General features: G+C 33.5%; 2 protein-coding genes across 2 annotated transcripts; one reads left to right on the top strand and one right to left on the bottom strand.

The window, feature by feature from the left end:
- The first annotated feature begins 788 nt into the window (after window positions 1-788).
- Window positions 789-12008, top strand: LOC110646456 (telomerase reverse transcriptase). The gene is made up of 13 exons (XM_021799894.2): window positions 789-923; window positions 3001-3315; window positions 3397-3474; window positions 3864-3929; window positions 4024-4192; window positions 4804-5432; window positions 5573-5699; window positions 6659-6803; window positions 7409-7544; window positions 7655-8878; window positions 10408-10976; window positions 11066-11338; window positions 11587-12008. Exons 1-13 carry the CDS (start codon window positions 813-815, stop codon window positions 11858-11860), a joined length of 4116 nt encoding a protein of 1371 aa, XP_021655586.2. The 5' UTR covers window positions 789-812; the 3' UTR covers window positions 11861-12008.
- A 544-nt stretch (window positions 12009-12552) lies between these two features.
- On the bottom strand, window positions 12553-21090 carry LOC110646470 (probable sphingolipid transporter spinster homolog 2). Its single transcript, XM_058135496.1, has 16 exons — window positions 20842-21090; window positions 20094-20225; window positions 19024-19125; window positions 18099-18203; window positions 17940-18015; window positions 16801-16875; window positions 16497-16599; window positions 16356-16421; window positions 15906-15981; window positions 15582-15679; window positions 15212-15288; window positions 14910-15023; window positions 14249-14368; window positions 13974-14102; window positions 13510-13588; window positions 12553-12948 (listed from the first exon to the last, which is right to left on the bottom strand). The coding sequence occupies exons 1-16, from the start codon at window positions 20970-20972 to the stop codon at window positions 12809-12811; spliced, it is 1623 nt and encodes a 540-aa protein (XP_057991479.1). The 5' UTR covers window positions 20973-21090; the 3' UTR covers window positions 12553-12808.
- Window positions 21091-21308: the final 218 nt, after the last annotated feature.

The following is a 21308-nucleotide window of genomic DNA, read 5'->3' as shown; positions in this document are numbered from 1 at the left end:
ATGGTTGGGTTACTTGGTTTGGTTAAAAACAGGCAAACAAAATCTGTGGGTTTCAATCAGTTGTTTTCGTAAGGTGCCCGGAGCCTTGTGGTGGGGAAATAAAGATAAGGTGTGGTCAAGACCATGGGAAACTGCATGAGAATCCATAGAGAATATTGGGTATATTTTACTTCATTTGAGCTTTTTTATTTGTAGCCAATTATGAGTAGACAGATTGGTGGCATTAGTTGGGTCTTGATTTGATGTGGGTGTTTGACACGTGTGGATATTCATTGACTCTTGTCGTTTTATTGGGAAGGATGACACATCGACTCTACGGGAAATAAAATTTTTTTAATTTACAATTATTAAGTAAGATTTAAATTATTACTTAAAGTAATTAAAGGGATTAAATAATAAACTGAAAAGAAAAAAAATATTGAAAGACCAGATAGATTTTAAAATAAAGTTAAAAATAAAAAAAATAATTAAAATTAATAAAAATAGTCCAAAATAAATTCAAAATGAATTTTAAATTAACAATTAAATTCAATCAAATAGAATTGATTTAATTCAATTTAATATTTTATATAATTTGGTATAATTTTCTGTTAAAAATTTTAATTTATTTAATTTTTTTAATTTTAAATTAATTTATTAACAAATTTGATTTATTTATTTTTTTAATGTATTGAACAAAATAAAATCAAACCGATACTACCACTAATAAATATCTTTGCTTAAACAATATTTTTACTTTAATTTCGTGGAGAATTTTATTATTATTACTTTAACCATAGTAACTCAGTAGAAACTACCATTCTTCGAGTGAAATGATAAGAGTGGTAGCTTGTTTCTCTTTTTGTAAGAGAGTGTCCTCCACCTCCTCTTTAAGAGTTCTTCGGTTTTCTTTATTTGGCCAACAACTACTCCTTGCCTTGAAGGTAATTCTCCCTCTCCCAATAGTTTTGATTTGATATTTATGTTGTTGATCTGCTAGTTTGTTATGCGCTTTAACGGAGGAGGGATTTACGACAGACAAATTTCAATTTTTAAGTCTCTGTTTTTGGGGTTTCTTCCTCTTGGTTAGTTTTACAATAATTTTAGTACCACGGTCATCGCCGATTCCATCTCCGTCAAGGCTATACGAGATTGAGACACCCATGTTAAGCCAAGCGTTCTTCTGTTTCATTCTAGCATTGGTTATTAGCCATGAGCGTTAGTGGGTTACTATATGGCTCTCCCTTTCTCTTTACCTCTAGGACCAAAGTTGCACTGGGTAGATTGGCTGGTTTTGGAAGGAGTCTGTTGTTCTTGTTATCCCACATTAATTTAGAATAAAATATTTAAATTAAATATAAAATTTGATTAAATTTTTTCTCTGAGGTAAAATTAAACTTGACCATATTAATTTATAATAAAATATTTGATTCATATTAATTTATAATAAAATATTTAAATTAAATATAAAGTTTGAGCAACTCTTTTCTTCTTGAATTAAATTTTAAATAAAATTAGTTTAAATTTATTGTAATTCTATGTCTATGCTTCTCTTAATCTCCTTTTTCTCGTTAAAAAAAAAATGAAATGAGAAAATTTTCAATGATAAATAATAATTGACACATGGCTTTTAATTTAATAAAATGGTCAAATAACAATTTAATTTTATTTACGAGTGTATATTTCCACCACCAATTGAAACTTGAACCAAATTGAATATAAATAATTAAATATTTTAATAATTACAAATTAATATTATATATTTTTAAAATAAAACAATAATTATGTATAAATTTATTGGAGATACGCTTGGCCCATATTTAAAGAAAGAGCTTGCAACTATTATGACCCGATAACCCAGCTATTGGCAATTAGACCCGGACGGGGCGGGTTTTTCAAACTTTGACCCTGGTATGAATGGATAGAAAATTTTGAAATATTATTTAATTTATATTAATGAGTTTATATTTAATTTTAATTTATAAAATATAATACAATAAATAAATAAAATTATAATAAATGAGGCGAAATGATAATCTTTAATTTCATTTAAGCTTAATTTAATTTAATAATTGAAAGTATAGTATACATGTCACAGAGTTAAAGTTGAGTTTGTACTTATTTGATCATTCTATTAATTTTTTTTTTGTTGAAATTGATTTTAATAAAAAAATTATATTGAATTTTTTATTAATTTGATTATTATTTTTATAAAAATTTAATTTTTAATTTGATTTAATTATTTCAATTAAAAATTTTGACGATAACCAAATTGATTGAAATTTTTTTTATTGATTTTGTGAATTTTATGTATTATGTATTTGATATTTTGTTGATTTTGAGAATTTTATGATATGTTATGCAGATTTTATGGACTTTACAGTGGGTCCAAACAATAAGAATTTAGTTATTAAAAAAATTTAACAAAATAAATTTAAAATACAATCAAATTAATTAAATTAAAAAAAATTTCAATTTAATTCCATTTAATTATTTTTTTATGATTTGATTTTATAATTAATTGATTTAATTTTTTAATTAAATATTTTTAAACTAAATAAACTAAATGCTTAATTTTAATTCATTGCTATTCTTAAAATTAATCTAATATAAGCTTAATTAAATTTGATTTATTAGAAAAACAAATTAGTTTATAAAAAAAATTGGAATTCAAAAATTTTATTTTTTACAAAAATTTTTTTAAGGAAATTTTTTATTCAAACTTGGCTTAAGAATATATTTATAAATTATTATTTAAATATCATACAATATAAAATTTATTATATTCAAATTGACGTAAAACTTTCCTTCGTGTCCCATTTTTCTCTCTTAATTTTAATTTATCATTGAAAAATTTTAAATTTTAATTTATTTTGTAAAGAATTTCTCTTCCTAAAATATAAAATTTAGGGAACTAATCCCTCTCCTCCCTCCTAATTCCTTTCCAAACACGGTGTTACACTCTGCTCAAACTGTCACACACTCGCCTCAGAGATTCCATCCTTTTTCCCCTCTGTGTAGAGAATGCGGAAGAAACGAAGGGTCCCATTGGTCCTATGGAGGCTGTTTAGGGACCGGGCTCGGACCCTAGCCACCACCATCACATCCTTAATTCCACCTCACTCGCCACCTCCACCGCCGTCCTGCCACTGCAAGGGTCGGCTCTGCCTCAATTGCTGTGGCACCTCCGAAAATGTCATGTCTTTTCTCCTCCAATCCCGAGATCCACCCGATTATCGCAAGCTTCTCAATCACTGCTTCATCGTCGTTACTGACAATGCGCCTCCTTTCGCTGCTACGGAGTTCCGTCCTTGCAACAATTGGCCTCAACACGAGGTCCATCTTCATGAACGCCCTGTCTTTTATGTGTATTGCTATTTGTTTAGCTTGTTTTCTGAAATGTATTTGTGTTTTCAGATCGTGATAAGGACTATTGAAATGATAATGAGAGAGCAACCGACGTCTTCGAATGTAATTTGCTGTGCTTATGACAAGGCAAGTATTTTCATTTTCTATTGCTCCTTGGTATGTATAATTCTAGTTTGCTAAAGGGTCCTGTTGCTTATGACAAGGCAAGTATTTTCATTTTCTATTGCTCCTTGGTATGTATGATTCTAGTTTGCTAAAGGGTCCTGTTAGACCTTCATAATGTATTTGAAAAAGTATATGTATATATATATATATATATATATATATATATATTCCTAGATACAATTGGAGGGAGGAAAATGACCCATGTTGTCAAAGTATTTCTTAACTGAGGCCTAGTTGAATTTTTAGTGGGGTGATTCAACGCATACATTTGAAGTATCTTATACATTTGGATTGGAATGGCTGCTTGATATTTATTTTGTTTTATTGAAGGATTTATCCATTTGTGACAGTGTAATCATTCAAGCCCCATTGTGGAGCTTCTGACTTCTTCAGCATGGAGTCTTCTATTAAAAAGGGTATAATGTGGGTTCAACTTATTTCAAATGGTCTTGTGCCTTGGTATTACTTTATCAAATTATATCAGGTAGTGCACAAATTGCGTAAATGCAGGTGGGGGATGGCATCATGTTTTATCTTCTAAAGCATACGTCAATTTTTTTGCCACTTCCTCGTAAGAAACACCATCAGGTGGCTGGTCCACCTGTGAATAATTTGGTCCTTAAGTTGACGAAGCGTACAACAGAGCCACAATGTCAAGATCCTTCGGTCATCCATTTTGGTAACTAAAAGTCGAAAAGTGTCATATTTTTGGATTGGAGGTCTCTTAAGGATGTAGTTATTGCATAATTTCTTTTTGCTTGAGAAAGTCACGTTCTTAGATGAAATGGTTCATTCTTTTGTTTCAGGAAAAGCAGTTGAGAAACGCTTCCTTATGTTATTGGACTTGTGCGTGGAATAAGTTTTATTACTAGATCATCCTATCTGTGGGTCCAAAATTGTCTCCACGTTTAGATTGGCTAGATCAATCACTACTCTGATATGTTGATAAGTGACTATAATGCTATGCTTATATATTAGAAGAAGGGAAGGTTAATGTAACCTGATAGGGATGTTGAAATACCATTCTTGTGTTCAAATAAGAGAATCTGAATGCCAGAGATAATCCTAACCTTTTTTTGGAATGAAAATAATATTTTTGTCACAAATAAGAGATTCTGACTACTGGGGGGAATGTTTTATAATGTCCTTGTTTCCTACTCTTGCTCTATTCTTCTTCATGCTTTTTTTTTGTGATTTTCCTATATTTATTAGCTATTTGCAATTTATTACTACATAAAGATTGATGGAAAATTAGGACAGGATCATTGAAATAAAATTTATTTTTGTCAGGACATGGGAAGAAGAGGGATGGGGATGATAGTGCTATTTCAACATCTGATATACAGCAGCATAATCCTCTCTGTATTCTGGGTTCCATAAATTGTGTTGGTTGTAGCGGTGGTAATTATATAAAGCGTTTCAGCAGGAATCCTGCTAGCAAATATGGCCAGATGAGTGTCTCTAAAGCAGCTGCAACAACAGTTGGAGCTGATTCTACAAACTATAAAGTACATTCAAATGAACTGGTGAATCCCAGAAAGCGTTCAAGACCTCTTAGGTGGCAGCGTTGCAAAAAGCAAAAGCATTCAGATATCGATGAAAGCACTAGTATAAGACCTTCCAATGAGCATATCGCTAATAGATGTGTCCAGATGGGTGTTGCAGAAGCAGCAACACCAACAACTGAACCTTGTACTTTGAAATATGAAGGGTTCTTGAATAAAAGACTTCAAGGCTTAAATCAGGTTATAGAGAAGCCCAAAAAGCGTTCAAGAGTATTTCGGTGGCAGCGCTGCAAAAGGCACAGGCATTTAGATGTCGAAGAACCCAGTGATAAGACCTTTCACTTAAATGAAGATAGAACACTCAGGAGACTTCAATATGACCTTAATAACAGTAAAAGTGATTCTCATAAAAAGGTACTTTTTTTTTTTTTTTGAGAGAGGTATTCTTTTTCTTATGAACTTTGAAATGGTAACTTTTGAGTTTATCCTAAAATGTAGGTAGGATATCATTCTTCCCCTGGTTATTGCACATTATTAATTTTTTGTAACTGCAGATGTCCCAGCAATGCTCTTGTTTTCTTGTGTTGCAGTCTGCCCATCTAATCACCAAAGGGGCACTGATTAATAGGCAACCCATGTTCTACAATTTGAAATGTTCTTCATCTGTTCTTCCCAAAAAACGTATCCTGGAAGTACTTTAAGACATACATGGCCATAAGATTTTCTCTCTTCATATTTTTCTACTTGCTTAGCTGTTAGTGAAAAATACCCTTGAAAACACACACAAGCAGTTTAGAAAATTTATGGAGAAAACGAACACAATAACATTTTATGGTTTGGCAAGTGTGCCTACATCCACAGGCAGTTGCTTGCTTTTTCACTATATTAGGGTTTGTTTAGTATTGCTGTTGGAATTGCTGTTGAGAAAATCACTTTTTTAAATATGCTAGTTGGAGAGTATTAAAAAATAATTTAAAATTAAATTTGATAAATTTTAGTTATAAGAATACTAAAATGAAAAAAAAACTTTTTCAAACTGCTTTTTTCAATAGTATCTAAATGATGTTTTTATTTAGAAAATAGTTTTGGCCTTCCAAATTCAATGCCAAATAGGCACTTAGAATGAGAATATTACAACACTATTTATATTTACCTAATCCTTATACACCTAGGATTCCTACCACAAATAGGATTAGGATTTACATAATCACCCTCAATAATACAGAATGGCCTAGATCATCAACATTGCATTGTAACATGAGAATGTTACACTAGCAGGTTTTTTCGGAAAACTCCATTTATTCTGGTGTGGATGCCCTTGCACCCCCTACTACTTGCTGATGGGCTAAACAAAAACTACCCCTTCTTACGGAGCTCCTCCCTTTGCCAGGGTCGTAGCGAATAGTAAATTTCTCTAAGAATTATGAGCCATAACTCAATGTTAGCATTGTGGTATTCATCACCTATTCTACTGATTCTTAATTCTTTGGTCGTCCCTAATAACATTATGCTGTTCTATTTGTAAGTACATGTTTCTTTCCTAGAAACACAGTGCAACTTTAAATTTGTGCTGTATTAATGTTCTGTTGCTTGTTTTCTTGATTATAAAAGAAATTGTGTACAACCTTAATTATATTCAGATTTGTTAAATTCCTTAAAGCCCAATTTTGCTGGTTCAAAGTCTCTTGTTGGGAGTATTTTTGGCCTATCTGATGTAAATGTGAATGCTCCATCAGTGCCATGCTCCCTCAGCAGTCACTTCTGTCTCATTGGATCTTCAAGCCTGTAAGCTAAGTTTTCACACTTATTAATATAGGATTTTAATAAACTTAATTTTTCCTTCTTTTATGGTTTTCATTTAGTTGATTTTCCAATAAAATTCACCTCTTTATGCTTTTCTTGACAACTAAATCAAATCTAATATGTACTGCTTCACTTTGTTAGGCTTGTTCAAAAACCAGATTGGATGGCTTTACCTCATTTAGTTAAATTTAGGGTCCACTGCTACTATTAGATGTCGCATCTACAATTTGTGAATTCAAGAACATGTCAACATGATATTTTCCAGTTGAGGTGAATGTGAATGGCCTGGGCTTATACAGCTCCGCATGGAGAAGACTTGCAATTTAAATTCCTTGAAAGGCTTAGTTCCAGAGAGATGAAAGAATGGGAGTGGAAGATGATTCATGGGCCATATTGTGATTGATGTGTAGTCTCTTGCCTCCTTCGGTGTTTTTGTAGAAAACTAGACACATGATAATGCTTCTAGTTAGGTAGTCCTTTTAGTGAAGCTATTCTTTGCATGTGATAGGCTACACTCATATGTGGGCCATTAAACTAACAAGTAACAACTAACATTGTATTAATCTCTTTATGCTTTCATTCCTTAGGTACCATTCACTTGTTAAGTTGCTTAAGATTCTGATACGCCGAACTCATTGCTGCAAGCATCTTAGATTATTGGATAAGCATTGCGTTCTATCATTGACGCAGATTACCAATCTAAATTCAAACTCAGTATTTAAGGTTAGTTTCCAATGTTTTTTATGTGCAAGTGTAAGGTGCATCCAATTCATATTTAATGTACTTTGTTTTATTATAAGAAAGGTTAAATGCATAAGGAAGTTTGTTTTCAGGATAATGATTCAAAGAGAGAAGTATCTGAGAAATTCCGTGGTCTTAATATTGAACATTGCAAAAGAACACCAGAAACCAATGATCCCCAGACTGAGGCCATAAAGTCTTATTGTTCAAAAAGTCAGGTGGTATCATTTATATGGGCTGTTTGTAGAAATTTAGTTCCTCCAGATTTGTTGGGATCTCCTTCCAACTGGAGAATCTTGAGGAGAAATATTTCCAAGTTCATTCAGCTAAGAAGATTTGAAAAATTTTCATTAAAACAATGTATGCATAAATTGAAGACTTCAGGGTTCCCGTTTCTATCAGATAAACATTCTTTGTGCTACTTGGATGCTGGGGTGCCAAATAATGTGCAAGGGCAAAATTTAGAAATGCACGAGGAATTCTGTAAGTTGAATAATGCTGCAAGTAGTTTGAAACATATGCTTTTACAGAGATGGATATTGTGGTTCTTTTCATGTTTGGTTGTTCCTCTAGTGCAAGCCAACTTCTATGTCACTGAAAGCGAGCATGGTAAACAGGACATCTTTTATTATCGGAAGTCAATTTGGGAGAAGTTGAAAAATCGAACCATAGGTTGCTTGAAAGATCAGAACTACCAGTGCTTAGATGCCAGTGATGTAAAAAGAATCATAAGCAAGAGGTTATTTGGGTTCTCAAAGCTCAGACTATGCCCAAAAGAGAATGGAGCTAGAATGCTTGCAAATCTGAAAGCACCATCAAGAATGCTTGTTCAAGAATCCTCTTCCATAGGAATGCCAAGAAAAGCACAAGTTTGCAGTAAGTCAGTTAAATATAAGCATTTCAAGTCTGTGAATTGTGTTCTTCGCGATACTCATGCTGTTCTAAAAGGTATACAGTTAAGAGAACCAGAGAGGTTAGGGTCGTCAGTGTTTGACTATAATGATATCCATAAAAAGTTATGCCTGTTTATTATTGGCCTGAAGAATGAATTGGGTACCTTGCCTGATTTATTCATTGTTGTTTCTGATGTATCAAAGGCATTTGATTCTATTGATCAAGATAAGTTGCTTAATGTAATGAAAGATGTCATACATGAAGATGAATATCTTCTACAGCAGTCTTCTCAAGTTGTCTGCACCAAGAAGTCTTTGTGGGTTCATGAGAATCTTATATTAGCAGATCCAGATATTAGTACTGGTTTTGCAAAGAGTTATTCTGCTCGCTTTGGTTCACTGCATACTGTGCTTGTTAATCAGGTATTTGATCTGAGATGCTTTGTTGATTTTGACAGTGCTATTTATTTAATTGGGAGAACTACACCCCAACTTCTAATATTTTACAACTGTAAATTTTATATTTTCAAATCAAGTCTTAATATTATGTGAACATAAACCATTAGTCATATTCCATTAACAGAGCCTAACAGTGCTGATGTTGTGTCCTTTGGCAAGGAATCTCTGTTAAAATTTCCATGTGAACAGAACGTGGAATCCAACTAAGAATTTAAATAGTGTGAACTTGAAAAAGATATGCTATAAAATGTGCATGCGAACCTAAGATCAAATAAGCTTTTGCCTTGATAATCACGAAAGATTTGACCAAGAATTCAGTAGTAGCAGAGATTATTGGAATTTACCATATGCATATACTTCATTGGTACAACCAGTTGCTTTTTGAAACAGATCTGAAACAAGAAGCTGCCAACCTTGAAACAAATTGCAGATCTTTAAGTCTATGAAACTGAAACTGCAAGATGCATAAATTTTTTGCACATACCATATTCTCTAGGACTGAACATGTAACTCTTCGCAATGCAAGACCTTAGATCAGACTTCTGCCAAGTGCCATGTACTGATCTAGTCCATGAGCCTTATGGACTGCCCATTGAACTTGTCCCATCTGTGCCTTGATTAAGGATACCCTAGCCATCAATATGGGATAATCCAATTAAATGTAAAGAAATTTGAAACCCCTTTGTTTCTTCCTGGCCCTTCCTAACAGGAATTTAATCCCTCCTATATATGTTCAAATATGTCAGCCAAAGAAAATAGTCAAAATACCCAAGTGTGAAGTGTCACCTTCAGAAAATTGGAATGTTAAGAAATTTTTGTACAAGCAAGCATAATTTAGCACTTACAACAAGATTGGAGTGTCTTGCAATTTTTTTTTTTTGAAATTAAGTTCATTGCAAAATTATTGATATGCTTTCAGTTTGAGGTTTGCATCCAAAATATACAAAACATTTGCATGCTTGTCCATGCATAGGTACACACACAAAGAAACAGATACAGAGAAGTATCTCGAAAATGATAAATATGCAGTAGTGCTTACCTCTCTACTAAAGCTGCGACAAACATCTTTCCAAGTAAAAATTCCAGTAGGGTTGCTAATGTAGACAACCTTTCCTCTTAATGTATATTATAAGCCTATTGTTTGCTTAAGTTTATGTTGAACAATATTTTGATTAGTATAACTGTAATTCTATGAATAAAGGTTATCTGGTGTCACTCTTTAAGGTTTTAGTCTTTTTGCTTTGTGTGGCATCTCATATATAGATATAAAAAACCAGCCAATCATCCAAACACACATGGTTGATATGGCCTAAAAGGTGTAAATATTGTACTCTAATATATATTTAATTGGGATAGCAGGATACCTTATCCTCCTCAATAATATATTTTTCTATCTTAACAAAATTTCTTTTCTTATCAAAAGATGATCATCTCAAAATTAGATTTTTGCCCTGTCAGAAGCTTAAAGTTGTTAATTACTTTCCTTGTTGCAGGGGTCCAGCAGGTATATGAAGAAGAGGGAACTCTTTTTCAATCTAAATGAGCATGTGAAGCGTAATGTACTGCAGTTAGATAAAAAGTTTTATTTACAAGGCGTTGGTATACCCCAAGGAAGCATTTTGTCTTCTCTGCTTTGCTCATTATACTATGGGCACCTTGAAAGAAATGTGATCTTTCCATTTCTTGAAAAAAATTATGAACTGGCAACTGAAGATTTATCTAGAAGACACAAATGTCAGGATGCTTCTGTTGCAGGAAATAGCAGTGAGGATAGAATCAGCCCATCCCATTGTTATATGCTACTCAGATTAATTGATGACTTCTGCTTTATATCAACGTCGAAGAGGCTGGCTGCTGGCTTTTACACCAGATTACGGAGAGGATTTCGGGATTATAACTGCTATATGAATGAGGAGAAATTCTGTCTTAATTTTGATGCCAGACATGCATCAGGGCTTCCATCAAACAGGGTTTATGTTGGTGAAGATGGTATCTCATTTATTCGATGGAGTGGCTTGCTTTTGAACTCTTGTACTTTAGAAGTTCAGGCAGATTATACAAGGTTTGTACTAGTGATTTTGTGGACTGATGCATGCCATACACTTTATTAGGCTTATTTATTTTTATGGTTGTGTTTCTGGTATCATGCAGGTATCTGAACAACCATTTGAGGTCAACACTTACTGTCTCTTGGCAGGGTAAACCTGGTCACCATCTGAAGGCGAAATTGTGTGACTTCATGAGACCCAAGTGCCATCCCATATTCTTTGATTCAAACATTAACTCAGAACCTGTTGTTAGATTAAATATCTATCAGTCATTTTTGTTATGTGCGATGAAGTTCCATTGTTATGTTTCTGAGATGTTGTACATCTGCAAACTACACCCGAGATACCATTTAAAAACCATTGAAAGGTCGTTAAGGTATGTAGATACTTCTATATTGCTAACCTTAACAAGGATTATCAAATGATCATATGCCTATTGTGATATATGCTACCAATGGTCGTGCCCAGGATATGCTACTAGTTGCTAAAAAATGACCCCAGTGGCATTTGCATAAGATATTTTCTTTTATAGCATCTTAATGTAGATACTGGTTTGGCTTTTGCACCGCCCTCACCCCCCTAAGTTTTATCCTTTTTTGCTGTCTTTTTGTTCACTGATTCTAGGTATATGTACATGCTTATAAAGAAAAGGATGCTTTCTGCAAATACTGGTTCTCATTTCCATACAGTTCTTCAACTGGCTGCGGAAGAAGTTGAATGGCTTGGGTTGAATGCTTTTATCAAGGTATTGAAGAGAAAACAATCTCAGCATAAAGAGTTGCTATGCATGTTGAAGTCGAAATTGTTGGCCCATAAAATAAATGGGACTGTATCTTCTCAACTTTCATATGCGGTTGATAGCTCACATTCATCTGTGATGTGGAAAATCAAATATTAGATATTCAACATGTAAAACTTAGCTTGATGATTGACTTGCTCCTTTCGGAGTCACTTTTATTCAATTACCTAGCGTGTTTTCAAGTCTAAAAATGCCATATCATGTCTTTATTATCATTATTAAGAGGCTAAATGGACCATGGATGATACACTGAGCGTTATTTCCTTTTTATTTTTTGATTACGTATGTAGGGAAAGGGAGAGGAGAGTTTAACCTCAATTTCTCAAGTTTAATATAATTATTATTGAACTTTGCCCACTGCCGCATCATTTCCCCTTTTACTCTCACCATATCAGTGGCTAAGCCCACCATACTAGTATACGTATAGGGTTTTTTTTTTTTCCAGAAATTTTTAAAGGGAAATGAGCTTTTAGAGTTTGAACTTTTTGCTCCTGCGCTATAAGGTAGAAGCTTAACCATTGACTAAGCAAAGGTATTACAAGTTTACAACTGCATAATTGACATTATTTGACTGTAGGACATGCTATCCCTATCAATATGATAAAGATTTAATTTTCCTCGGAGAAAGTTTGTTCATTAATATTGGATTAGGACCTGCATTTCAGAATAAAGTTACGAGGAAGAAGGGTTTAATCTTGAAAAAGGATCTGTTATTACTATATATAGAATTTGGTTCATCATGGGATGTAGAGGCAGGTGAGAACAAAATGGAAGACGAGTTATCGCTCAGCTCATGGAACTCCACCCTTGATCCCTGTATTACTTGAACCAATGCATTAATTATTCAAACCATTGAAGTTTTTCCTGGACTCGTACGAAGCTTATTTACATGAGAGAGCATCACATAACCCTCAAACCTATAGGATGTGTAGAAATTTAAAAGCAAAAAAATAAAATAAAATAAAATAAAAAGAAAAGAAGAAGAAGAAAAAAGCTTTACAATTCTTGCAAGGGCTTGCAGGGGAAAAAACTACTTCTGGTAAGGATTCATGGCTCTGCAGAAGTTTCTGTTGTTCCTGCTGTCTTGCCTTCACCTTCAAGTAAAGGCGTCATGTTTGTCCTGTCGGTTAAAATTGTTGGATGCCCACTTTCTTCATTAAACCTATCTACACTGCGCATGAATATCCCTGCCAAGCACACATAAATTACATAACTATGAGTATGCCGATGGAAATCTGTACAATTGTATGGTATTTTGCAATTAATCCTAAAATACATATAAGTATATATGTTGATATTAGATCAATTATCTCGTTATCAACCAATTTAACTGCAATGTAGATCACTGAAATAGTATCTCTCTCTTCCGGTGTGTGCGTGCGGGAATGGTTGGACTACATACCAAGTGGGTAGCCCTGAAGTTAAATCTTTTCAGTCATAACTTCACATAACCTTAGATCTCCAAAGCCAGAATCTCAAATTTAACCATGGGACAGTCCCCTCAGGGAGAACAAACATTTGCTTCTTTCCTCTAAGAAATCAAACAAAAAGGAGATTCATTCCTAAACCATTTTTGCAGTGACCAACTACCTATGTGTTGGGTAGATGAATGATCATGGAATTCCCATTCATACATGCTAAATGAGTATCACTGCCCAGGACTAAAATTCAATTCTGTGTCCACAAAGTGTTGACCTAATAGCTTATTTGATGAAAATAATAGGAAATAGCCATTAAGAATCAATTACCTATAAACCATATCCCAGCTGCTATAAACAAAATGGCTGTCAGAATAAGAGCAGTCTCCCTCCAATTGTTGATATAGTCCTGCAGGATATCTCCAAAGTTGAGTGATTTGCAAGCAAAATATTGACTACTTAACATCTTAATTTTCAATGTTCTAAGGTAATATAATGTAGACAAGTGATATTTTCAAAAATAATCACAAAATCAGTCTGGCATGCTTTTATATCTAGTTTATTTGTACACGCTGCTAAGAAGATACAAGTGCTTTCTTCATTAGCAATCTCATAGTCATGTTTCTGAATTTGAATTCAATTGTCCTTGCATAGGCTTCTAAGAAAGAAAATGGGTTATGCTTCTTTCTTCAAAATTCTTGCAAATCCTATGGGTGTATCTTAGTCTTTCATTAGCAAACAACAACAGTTTCACTAGTGGCAAAGGCCTGGCCATTGAAGCAATGAAGGCAAACCTGGAGGACCCCAACAAGGGGGGAGGAAGGCACATCTCCAAATAAGTGAATTGAAACAGTAGAAATAGCCATAGATAACGGTCTCATACTTGGTTTGACACAATGGAGACATATGTAATTTACAGGGCCCTACACAAACAAACATCGTTTGTTATATTGTGATAAATACATCAAACGATAATCGATAAGCATTAAGAATATAATAGCTTGTATTTGAACACTGAATGGAGCAGGCAATTAAGAAGAGGTCATTTCTGCTTAAGAAATGAAAGTACCTGAGTTGCAAAGACAAGAAGCTCGCCAATTGCGAAAAGAGCAAGGAAAACATACATGCTTTTAAAACAGAAGGCAGAGAAGCAAAATATTGCTCCAAGAAATGTAGCCACTGAAAGAAGCTGTAAGAAGTTAAAAAGAAATTAAGAGATGCAACCAATTTCATGAGGATCAGATTCATGTTTTAAAGAATTTAAAACTATAGGAAAGTGCTTTGTAACATTAACACAACTGATCTCATTTAAGACAAACACCATCAGACTAAATCTGCAAAACCAATAAGATCAAGTAATGACTCTCTTATTGTGATGCAGTCCAGTAAATGGCATGAAGGTGAGAGAGCCTTTGATAGTGAACTTCTCAATCTCTTAAATACATATGGTAATCCTTTGAGGGGCTACAGTGCAGTGCCATTTCCATATAAGTGAGAGAGCCTCAAAAGTAGAGTGAAGATTGTCAGTGGACCCATAAGAATATTATAAGACTTTGAGGTCTACACCTTCAATCAGCCCAATAAATTATTAATGTTTGTGGTCATCTTAAATATCCCTTATATCCTTTATAACAAAATCTTTTCAGTTTTTGGAGTATCAAAAACTGCAGTCTAAATTATAACTATAGACAAAATGCAAATATTTCCCTTAAATATGAGAGAGCATGTACCTTAAAAGCATTGGGGATTGTGGAAGTCATGCGATCCAGAATAAAACCCCCTGCTATCGTGCCAAATATTCCACAAACTATTGTAATACCTCCAAATATCAAATCTGCATTGGTCTGCCAAAAGAACATGATTTACATAGGGCACCTATCTACTCCACCAAGCCTCTTCTTTTCTTAAAGCTATTTTTTTGCATCAATTTATTTTCGTAAAACTATTATCTTTGCTGTGCATATAGTGTGAGATTATGCATCAATAATTGCCATCATTGCATCAAATGCTAAACGCCAAAGTCAAATCTTACCATGTTATAGATATTATAACCAGCCTTAGGGCCCCAATATGAGTATGCACCGATGACAAAATTGTATGCTATGTAACCTAAGAAAAAGAAGGCCAAATTCAGTTCAGGAAGTTGGTACTTGGTACATAGATGCAAAGCAACAGCAGCATGCTTAGGAACATTTTCACATCCCAGGTATTCTGTAAGAAACTACTAGGGAGTAAATCCAGAAACTAAATGACTGTAATTTAATTATGAAGGACATAAACTAAATAGAAGTAGCAGAGGCATGAACAGTTTGGAGCATAATTTAATTGCAAAACTTTTATTTCATCATCCTAGAAAAAATAATAAGGATGGTATTGTATAAACTCTAAGGGTGAAAAAATACCTAGAACATTTACAACATAGACCTTCTCAACTAAAAGAGCTTTCATGTCTTTCATAAACCTCGAAAATTGATCCAAACTAATGGATGCATATCTTGATCTGCAAAATATTAAATCCAATAAAATCAAATATATATGACAACCATCTGTGTTCACACACATACTGATCTAAACAAATAAACAAATCTAAACTGAAATGGCAGACAACCTACAATATAGATGGCATATAAAAACATAGCTGGTAATATTTCATGGTAATACAAATACTGGCAGATGAAAGCACTATTTAATAATGCATACTATGAGATAAGGGTGAGTAACCTCACATGGAAGATTGCTTTGAGCTTTTATCATTTAACTCTTCCTTAATAGCCAATGTGCCATCATTACCAGCTGCCATCTCTGTAGTTGTATTAACATTTAAATCAGATTCATAATGTCTTACAACTAAGAAACACATTTTACTTACGAAGAACGCAAATTAACAGAGAACAGGTCTACATTACTGGTGAAAATAATTTCACGCAATGAAAAGCTTAAGTAGCAGGTAATAAAAAAGATCCAACAAAAACACTTAAATAAAGAATGATGTGATAAGTCACATAATTACACACTAATATCTGTCCCGGTCCATTTGCGCTTTTTTAAGTAGCATATAATAAAAAAGATACCATCATCCCAACAAGAACATTTGCAAATAAGTAATAATGTGAAAAGTAGTAAATGCACAGATTTTGTTGAATAATAAGATGCAATATTGTCATAATTCCCAGCACCTTGATCTTCAGAGACAGCTTTCTCTACAGATGTCAGTGCTTTTTTTGATTCAGCAGGAGCAAAACCTGTATCAGAAATTGTTAGAGACGGATGGAAAATGCACACAGGTCAAACTAAAAAAAGATATAATCAATTCGCACCTTTCAACTGTAAAGGCTTCATGACGTAACCTAAAACAACGAATGGAAACATCAAAATTGCCTCTCCAAAGAATGCCCAACGCCAATTAAAATGACCTCCAACCTATTAGGAATGAGAAGATAATTGGTATTTGGAATTCCAAGCAAATTCAATCCTAATAATTTTGAAGGGAATGAAAACATAATGGAATTTTATAGTAATAATTACAATTCTTACAATTCTAATCTATGTATAGAGATGCGATAATATTTGAAAAAAGACCTCAACAATCAACTACATTAATAAATGAAAGAATAGACTTACCAATCCACCATACACATAACCAACAGCATATCCAGTAGGTATACACATGTAAAATATTGCGAGCCACGCTGTTTTCTGATACAAAAGCAGGTATGAGACAGGTTTACAGCACATGAAGTCAATTGCAAAAATGATGTACCAAGTCCAATTCAAGATGTGCATGCAAAAGGTGGAGCAAATATAAAATAAAGTTAGGTCTAAAAGCTACTAAGATCTTTAGGAAGGGCTTAAATTAATATAGTTTGAAGTAAACGCGAGTATTTCAACATTCCACAAATGTATTTTAAAATCAGTATTTTTCTCCAAGTTCATCAACAAGGTACTTGCTAATTTGGTGGTAACACACCTTGCTTCATTATCAATAGACCACATCTAGGCCTACAACAGATAGAGCTCATGTGCAATATAAATTCTGTAATAAGAGAGAATTATCAATTTGTGCTCTCAGAAATCAATCTTTCCATTGTTGTGTAGCCTATGACACCAAATGACAGTAAATGAAAAAAAATTCATGAGATGTTTGCTGATTGCATGGTGTAGCTTCATGGGTGCACACTGCATAACATATTAGACTTTATTTTGGGACAATTTCAATGGATGTTTCAATTTTTTTGTTTTACCATGTTCCGCTTGACCAACCACCAGATAAGTGCAATGAAATTATTGCAAACCAACTGGATAATGTATCCAATTGAACTGAAAAAAAAAACCTCTAATATAGGCTGATTAACATTCTGACATTTCTTAAATCAGCAAATCCTATAAAATATGGTGCAAAATTCAAGATTCTGATACACTTGAAGCATATCAGCTTGGTAGAGTAATATTGTGCAGGATTTGATGCTGCTAAATAGCCAAAAAGTTTTAAATAGTGTAGATAATAATCAGAACACTTCATAAAATCAAGAAGTATCTATGAAAAGGCAACCATTAAACAGCATAGTCATATATGCCCAACTGAATTAATTGATGTATCATTATCAACCATCAAAAAAAGTGCGTAGGTTTTCAAGCCTCCTATGATAAAACAGCTGACACATTTTACATAGCAGCTCTGATGTATTTCATTTATATCCAATAAACCTCGCCAAGCATGCTAATTTAAACACCATCCAAAGCAAAAAGGAAGAAAACAAAACCTGAGCAACAGGGGCATTGTCATCAATAAATGGGGCTGCAAGACTTATAAATGAAGCCTCACCAAAACCAACTAACCTAGAAACGACAAAAAAAGTGTTAACAGTTTATTTTAGCTGTGAAGTTATGAACAAAGAGAAGAAGATAAGAAATCTACTTACATGCGGCAAATTGTAATGGACCAGAAATTAAAAGAAAAACCACAGCCAACAACAGCAACTGTCCAAACTGATAATCCAACTCCAATAAGTCTAAATGGATTAAAGCTGCAAAATTTCATTTATCCGTAAGGATTCATTCAATATACATATATGACAGCAAGTCAGATCTAACTTTTGTCAAGTACCAAAAATAGGGGGAAAACTACTTATTTTTTCTTGAATTCTTATTACTACATTGTAAACAACAATGCAAAGACACAAGAAAAATTGAATATTTGGACTTTCAACAAACTTGGAGAGAATTTTTAATGCGCAAAATGCTAAATAGGCAGCATGTCCAATTGAACTTGACATTGCGTGCATTATGTGTAAGTGGATTTTAGGGAGACAGTAGAAGGATAATTTTTGCATTGGAACACTTGCATGTCACATCATATACAGACAAAACATACCAAAATTCTTCTGCAATTGAAATCCATCATAATGTTAACATCTCACACTGATCTTGAAATCACTGTAAACAGAGGCTCAGTTGGCATTGATGCTTATGAGCATGACACAAGGAATACCATTCACCTAATTCTTAGAATTAATTTAATTAAATTTGCTTGCAAAACAAAAGTTTCGAGCAGTTCTGGTTAATCATGGCTATCCACTGCCATCATCAAACAAAAAGCAACATCCCATCCTCCAGTACATTTTACACAAGGATCATGATCCCACGAGAATCACCATTCATTTGATTTTTTTTTTTCAGGTGTTTCTATCATTCACCATAGTTTTGTTCCAAAAAAGTTAGCAAAAATTTCTCCTCCATCAATCTCCACTACATAATAATTTTGGGATTTAACTTTAAACCAAGTCCCTAATTTTCTGAGAACAACAAACCATCATTAGACAGCAAAAAGCACCTGAAATTCATTACCTCTTAGCTAGTGATGCAAATATTGGAGAAGCCACAAGAAGTCCAACCATGAAAGCAGATGATAATACTCCATCTTCAAAATTGTTTAAATTGAAGTCCCCCCTGTACACAAGGATCCAAATTTCAGTAAAAAAAATGCATTTGAGTTGTGCAAACAGTAAGTGTCATCAGTGCCCAAGTTGGTGAGCAGAAGTTTATAGGAGAATATAATGACAAAACATTCCATATCCGTTAAGAATAAGCAGAACTAATCGGAGCAGGAAACATGAAAAATACAATTTAAAAGTTTTTCCAAATAAAAAATATCTATTGTATTTTGCAAGTTTCCAAACTCAGTTACTTAACAGTGGCAGTGGACAAAACTGATTCAGAAGCAGGTTTCTCTGTCTTCACATTTTTCAGGTTCCCCATAAGGAAACAAATTTTGCCAAATGTATGTATTCTCTCACAAATGCACTACTTTCTACTTCCATATTTTTAGAGATTTAGAGATATAAAACTATTCTTGGTCTCCCAACTAGACTGGTTTTTCACAGGAAACTTGGAGCTTCTTTGATTGAATGGGAAAAGGTTGAATCCTACATACCCTCATTCTTTTTAATTAAATGCATGTCCATGTATTCAAGCCCAACAAGCTTATGCATGAGAGGTGATATGAGAGAGAAAAAATAAGTTTTACATTTAAACTAGAAATATGAGATTTTAGACTCCCACAGTCTCACTATAAAACCCATTCAATCTAATGTGATGGAAGAAAAGAGATTTAAAGACCAACCATTAGCCACTAAAGTAACGAAGACCATAGTTTGGACCAAGTGATTTAGGTCCATTTCTGAGTTCTGACAATGTTATCCCAAATAAATGGCTTAAGTCCATTACAGGGCATTAACAAATCTTTATTCTGTAACCAAGTGGTTTAGATCAACTACAAGGCCAACAGAAAGCCAAGGTTGTTACATCCACCGTCACATTAACAAAAGGAACCACAAAAAAATTGCCACTAGCCTAATATTAAATGCCGGCAAAGAAAGCTTTCGATGTTCAAATAAATGCCTTCAAGTAAGTCTTACTGTATTCCGCTACCAGATGTGCATGTACCACCTTTTGTGCAAGTTCTCCGACTCCCATTGACGCCATTGCTAGCTATTGCTCCTCTATCCACATAATTTATCAAGTTGATGATACAGAAAATAACTAGCAGCCTGAAAACAGAGTGTTACAGAGCTCAGTATGGACCTATTTAGCAACAAACTTCACACATGGACCATAAAATTTGCAAATCCGTACTAAAGGCATAAACAATCTTAACTCAAAATTTTCTCAATTCCAGCCAGAAGATACAAAATTAGGATATCTAAAAGTTTTTCTATCATGAATAACTAGGCCAAGAGACTTTTTCAAAAATAAATAAATAAATAAATAAAAAGGCCATCAATAGTCCTATTAGGGTTTTACTAACTCCTTCCTGTAAAAAAAAATGAACAAAATGTTGAATTGAAATTGTACATTTGCTACTATTTTTCCTCATTATTTCTTTACAAAGTTAGAAAATTAACATTAGGTACAATAGTTTTCACGTTGGCTTCACCTAAATTAAAGAATCATCTAATCCAATCGACAATCCAAAACATTTCCAACAACAAAAACCTCAATCACTTACAAAGTCTCAAATACACAATGCTAACAACCAAATTAAATAAAATCATAATAACAATATAAATTCCAACTCCAGTTTCAAATCTTGAAAAGCCCCAGCAACCCAGAAACAGAAACCAAAATTGATGCTTTAAGAATTAAAGCAAAGCGTAAAAGACGTACCTTTTAGGAGTGAACCATGAAGGTGAAGGAACAGATAATGAGGTTGAACTTCTAGCCATCTGAGTTTCCCTTGATGGGTTTGGCTCCTCAGTCGATGATGGTTTTGTATCTTTGGCTTCTTCTTGAGCCATGAAAGCGATATAAAGAGAATATCCAATTGTACGAACGAAAAGAAAAACAGCTACTATGACTTGGCTCTTGAATGGTAGTTAAGGAAAGTTCACTGCTCCTCTGTATCTGATGATTGACTGGTTGTTTGTCCTTTTCTTGTTCTTGGGTTGGTGAAATGTGAAAGTGGGTTTTGCAAAACTTACCATTCGGGTTTCTATAATGATTTATGGACACAAAGAAAAGCAACAGTTACGAAATTTTTGAAGAGAATTGAAGATAGAGATAAGATTAATATTAGATATCGTTGTTTTGGGATTAGTATCAAATTAACAAACACATATCTTTAACTAGATTTG

Source organism: Hevea brasiliensis, chromosome 14, assembly GCF_030052815.1.
Source record: "Hevea brasiliensis isolate MT/VB/25A 57/8 chromosome 14, ASM3005281v1, whole genome shotgun sequence".
NCBI lineage: Eukaryota > Viridiplantae > Streptophyta > Magnoliopsida > Malpighiales > Euphorbiaceae > Hevea > Hevea brasiliensis.
The sequence above is the reverse complement of the archived record's forward strand: the minus strand, read 5'-3'. Positions and strand labels throughout refer to the sequence as shown.

What these genes read in the sequence shown, in the direction of transcription:
- LOC110646456 (XM_021799894.2), top strand. Translation starts at nt 813, where the DNA reads ATGATAAGAGTGGTAGCTTGTTTCTCTTTTTGTAAGAGAGTGTCCTCC. An exon ending in TTTGCTGTGCTTATGACAAG is followed by an intron (nt 3,475 to 3,863) that starts GCAAGTATTTTC and finishes CATTTGTGACAG; the next exon opens with TGTAATCATTCAAGCCCCAT. An exon ending in GGAGTCTTCTATTAAAAAGG is followed by an intron (nt 3,930 to 4,023) that starts GTATAATGTGGG and finishes GCGTAAATGCAG; the next exon opens with GTGGGGGATGGCATCATGTT.
- LOC110646470 (XM_058135496.1), bottom strand. Translation starts at nt 20,972, where the DNA reads ATGGCTCAAGAAGAAGCCAAAGATACAAAACCATCATCGACTGAGGAG. An exon ending in TCATGGTTCACTCCTAAAAG is followed by an intron (nt 20,226 to 20,841) that starts GTACGTCTTTTA and finishes CTCTGTTTTCAG; the next exon opens with GCTGCTAGTTATTTTCTGTA. An exon ending in CCCTTGTTGGGGTCCTCCAG is followed by an intron (nt 13,589 to 13,973) that starts GTTTGCCTTCAT and finishes GATATCCTGCAG; the next exon opens with GACTATATCAACAATTGGAG.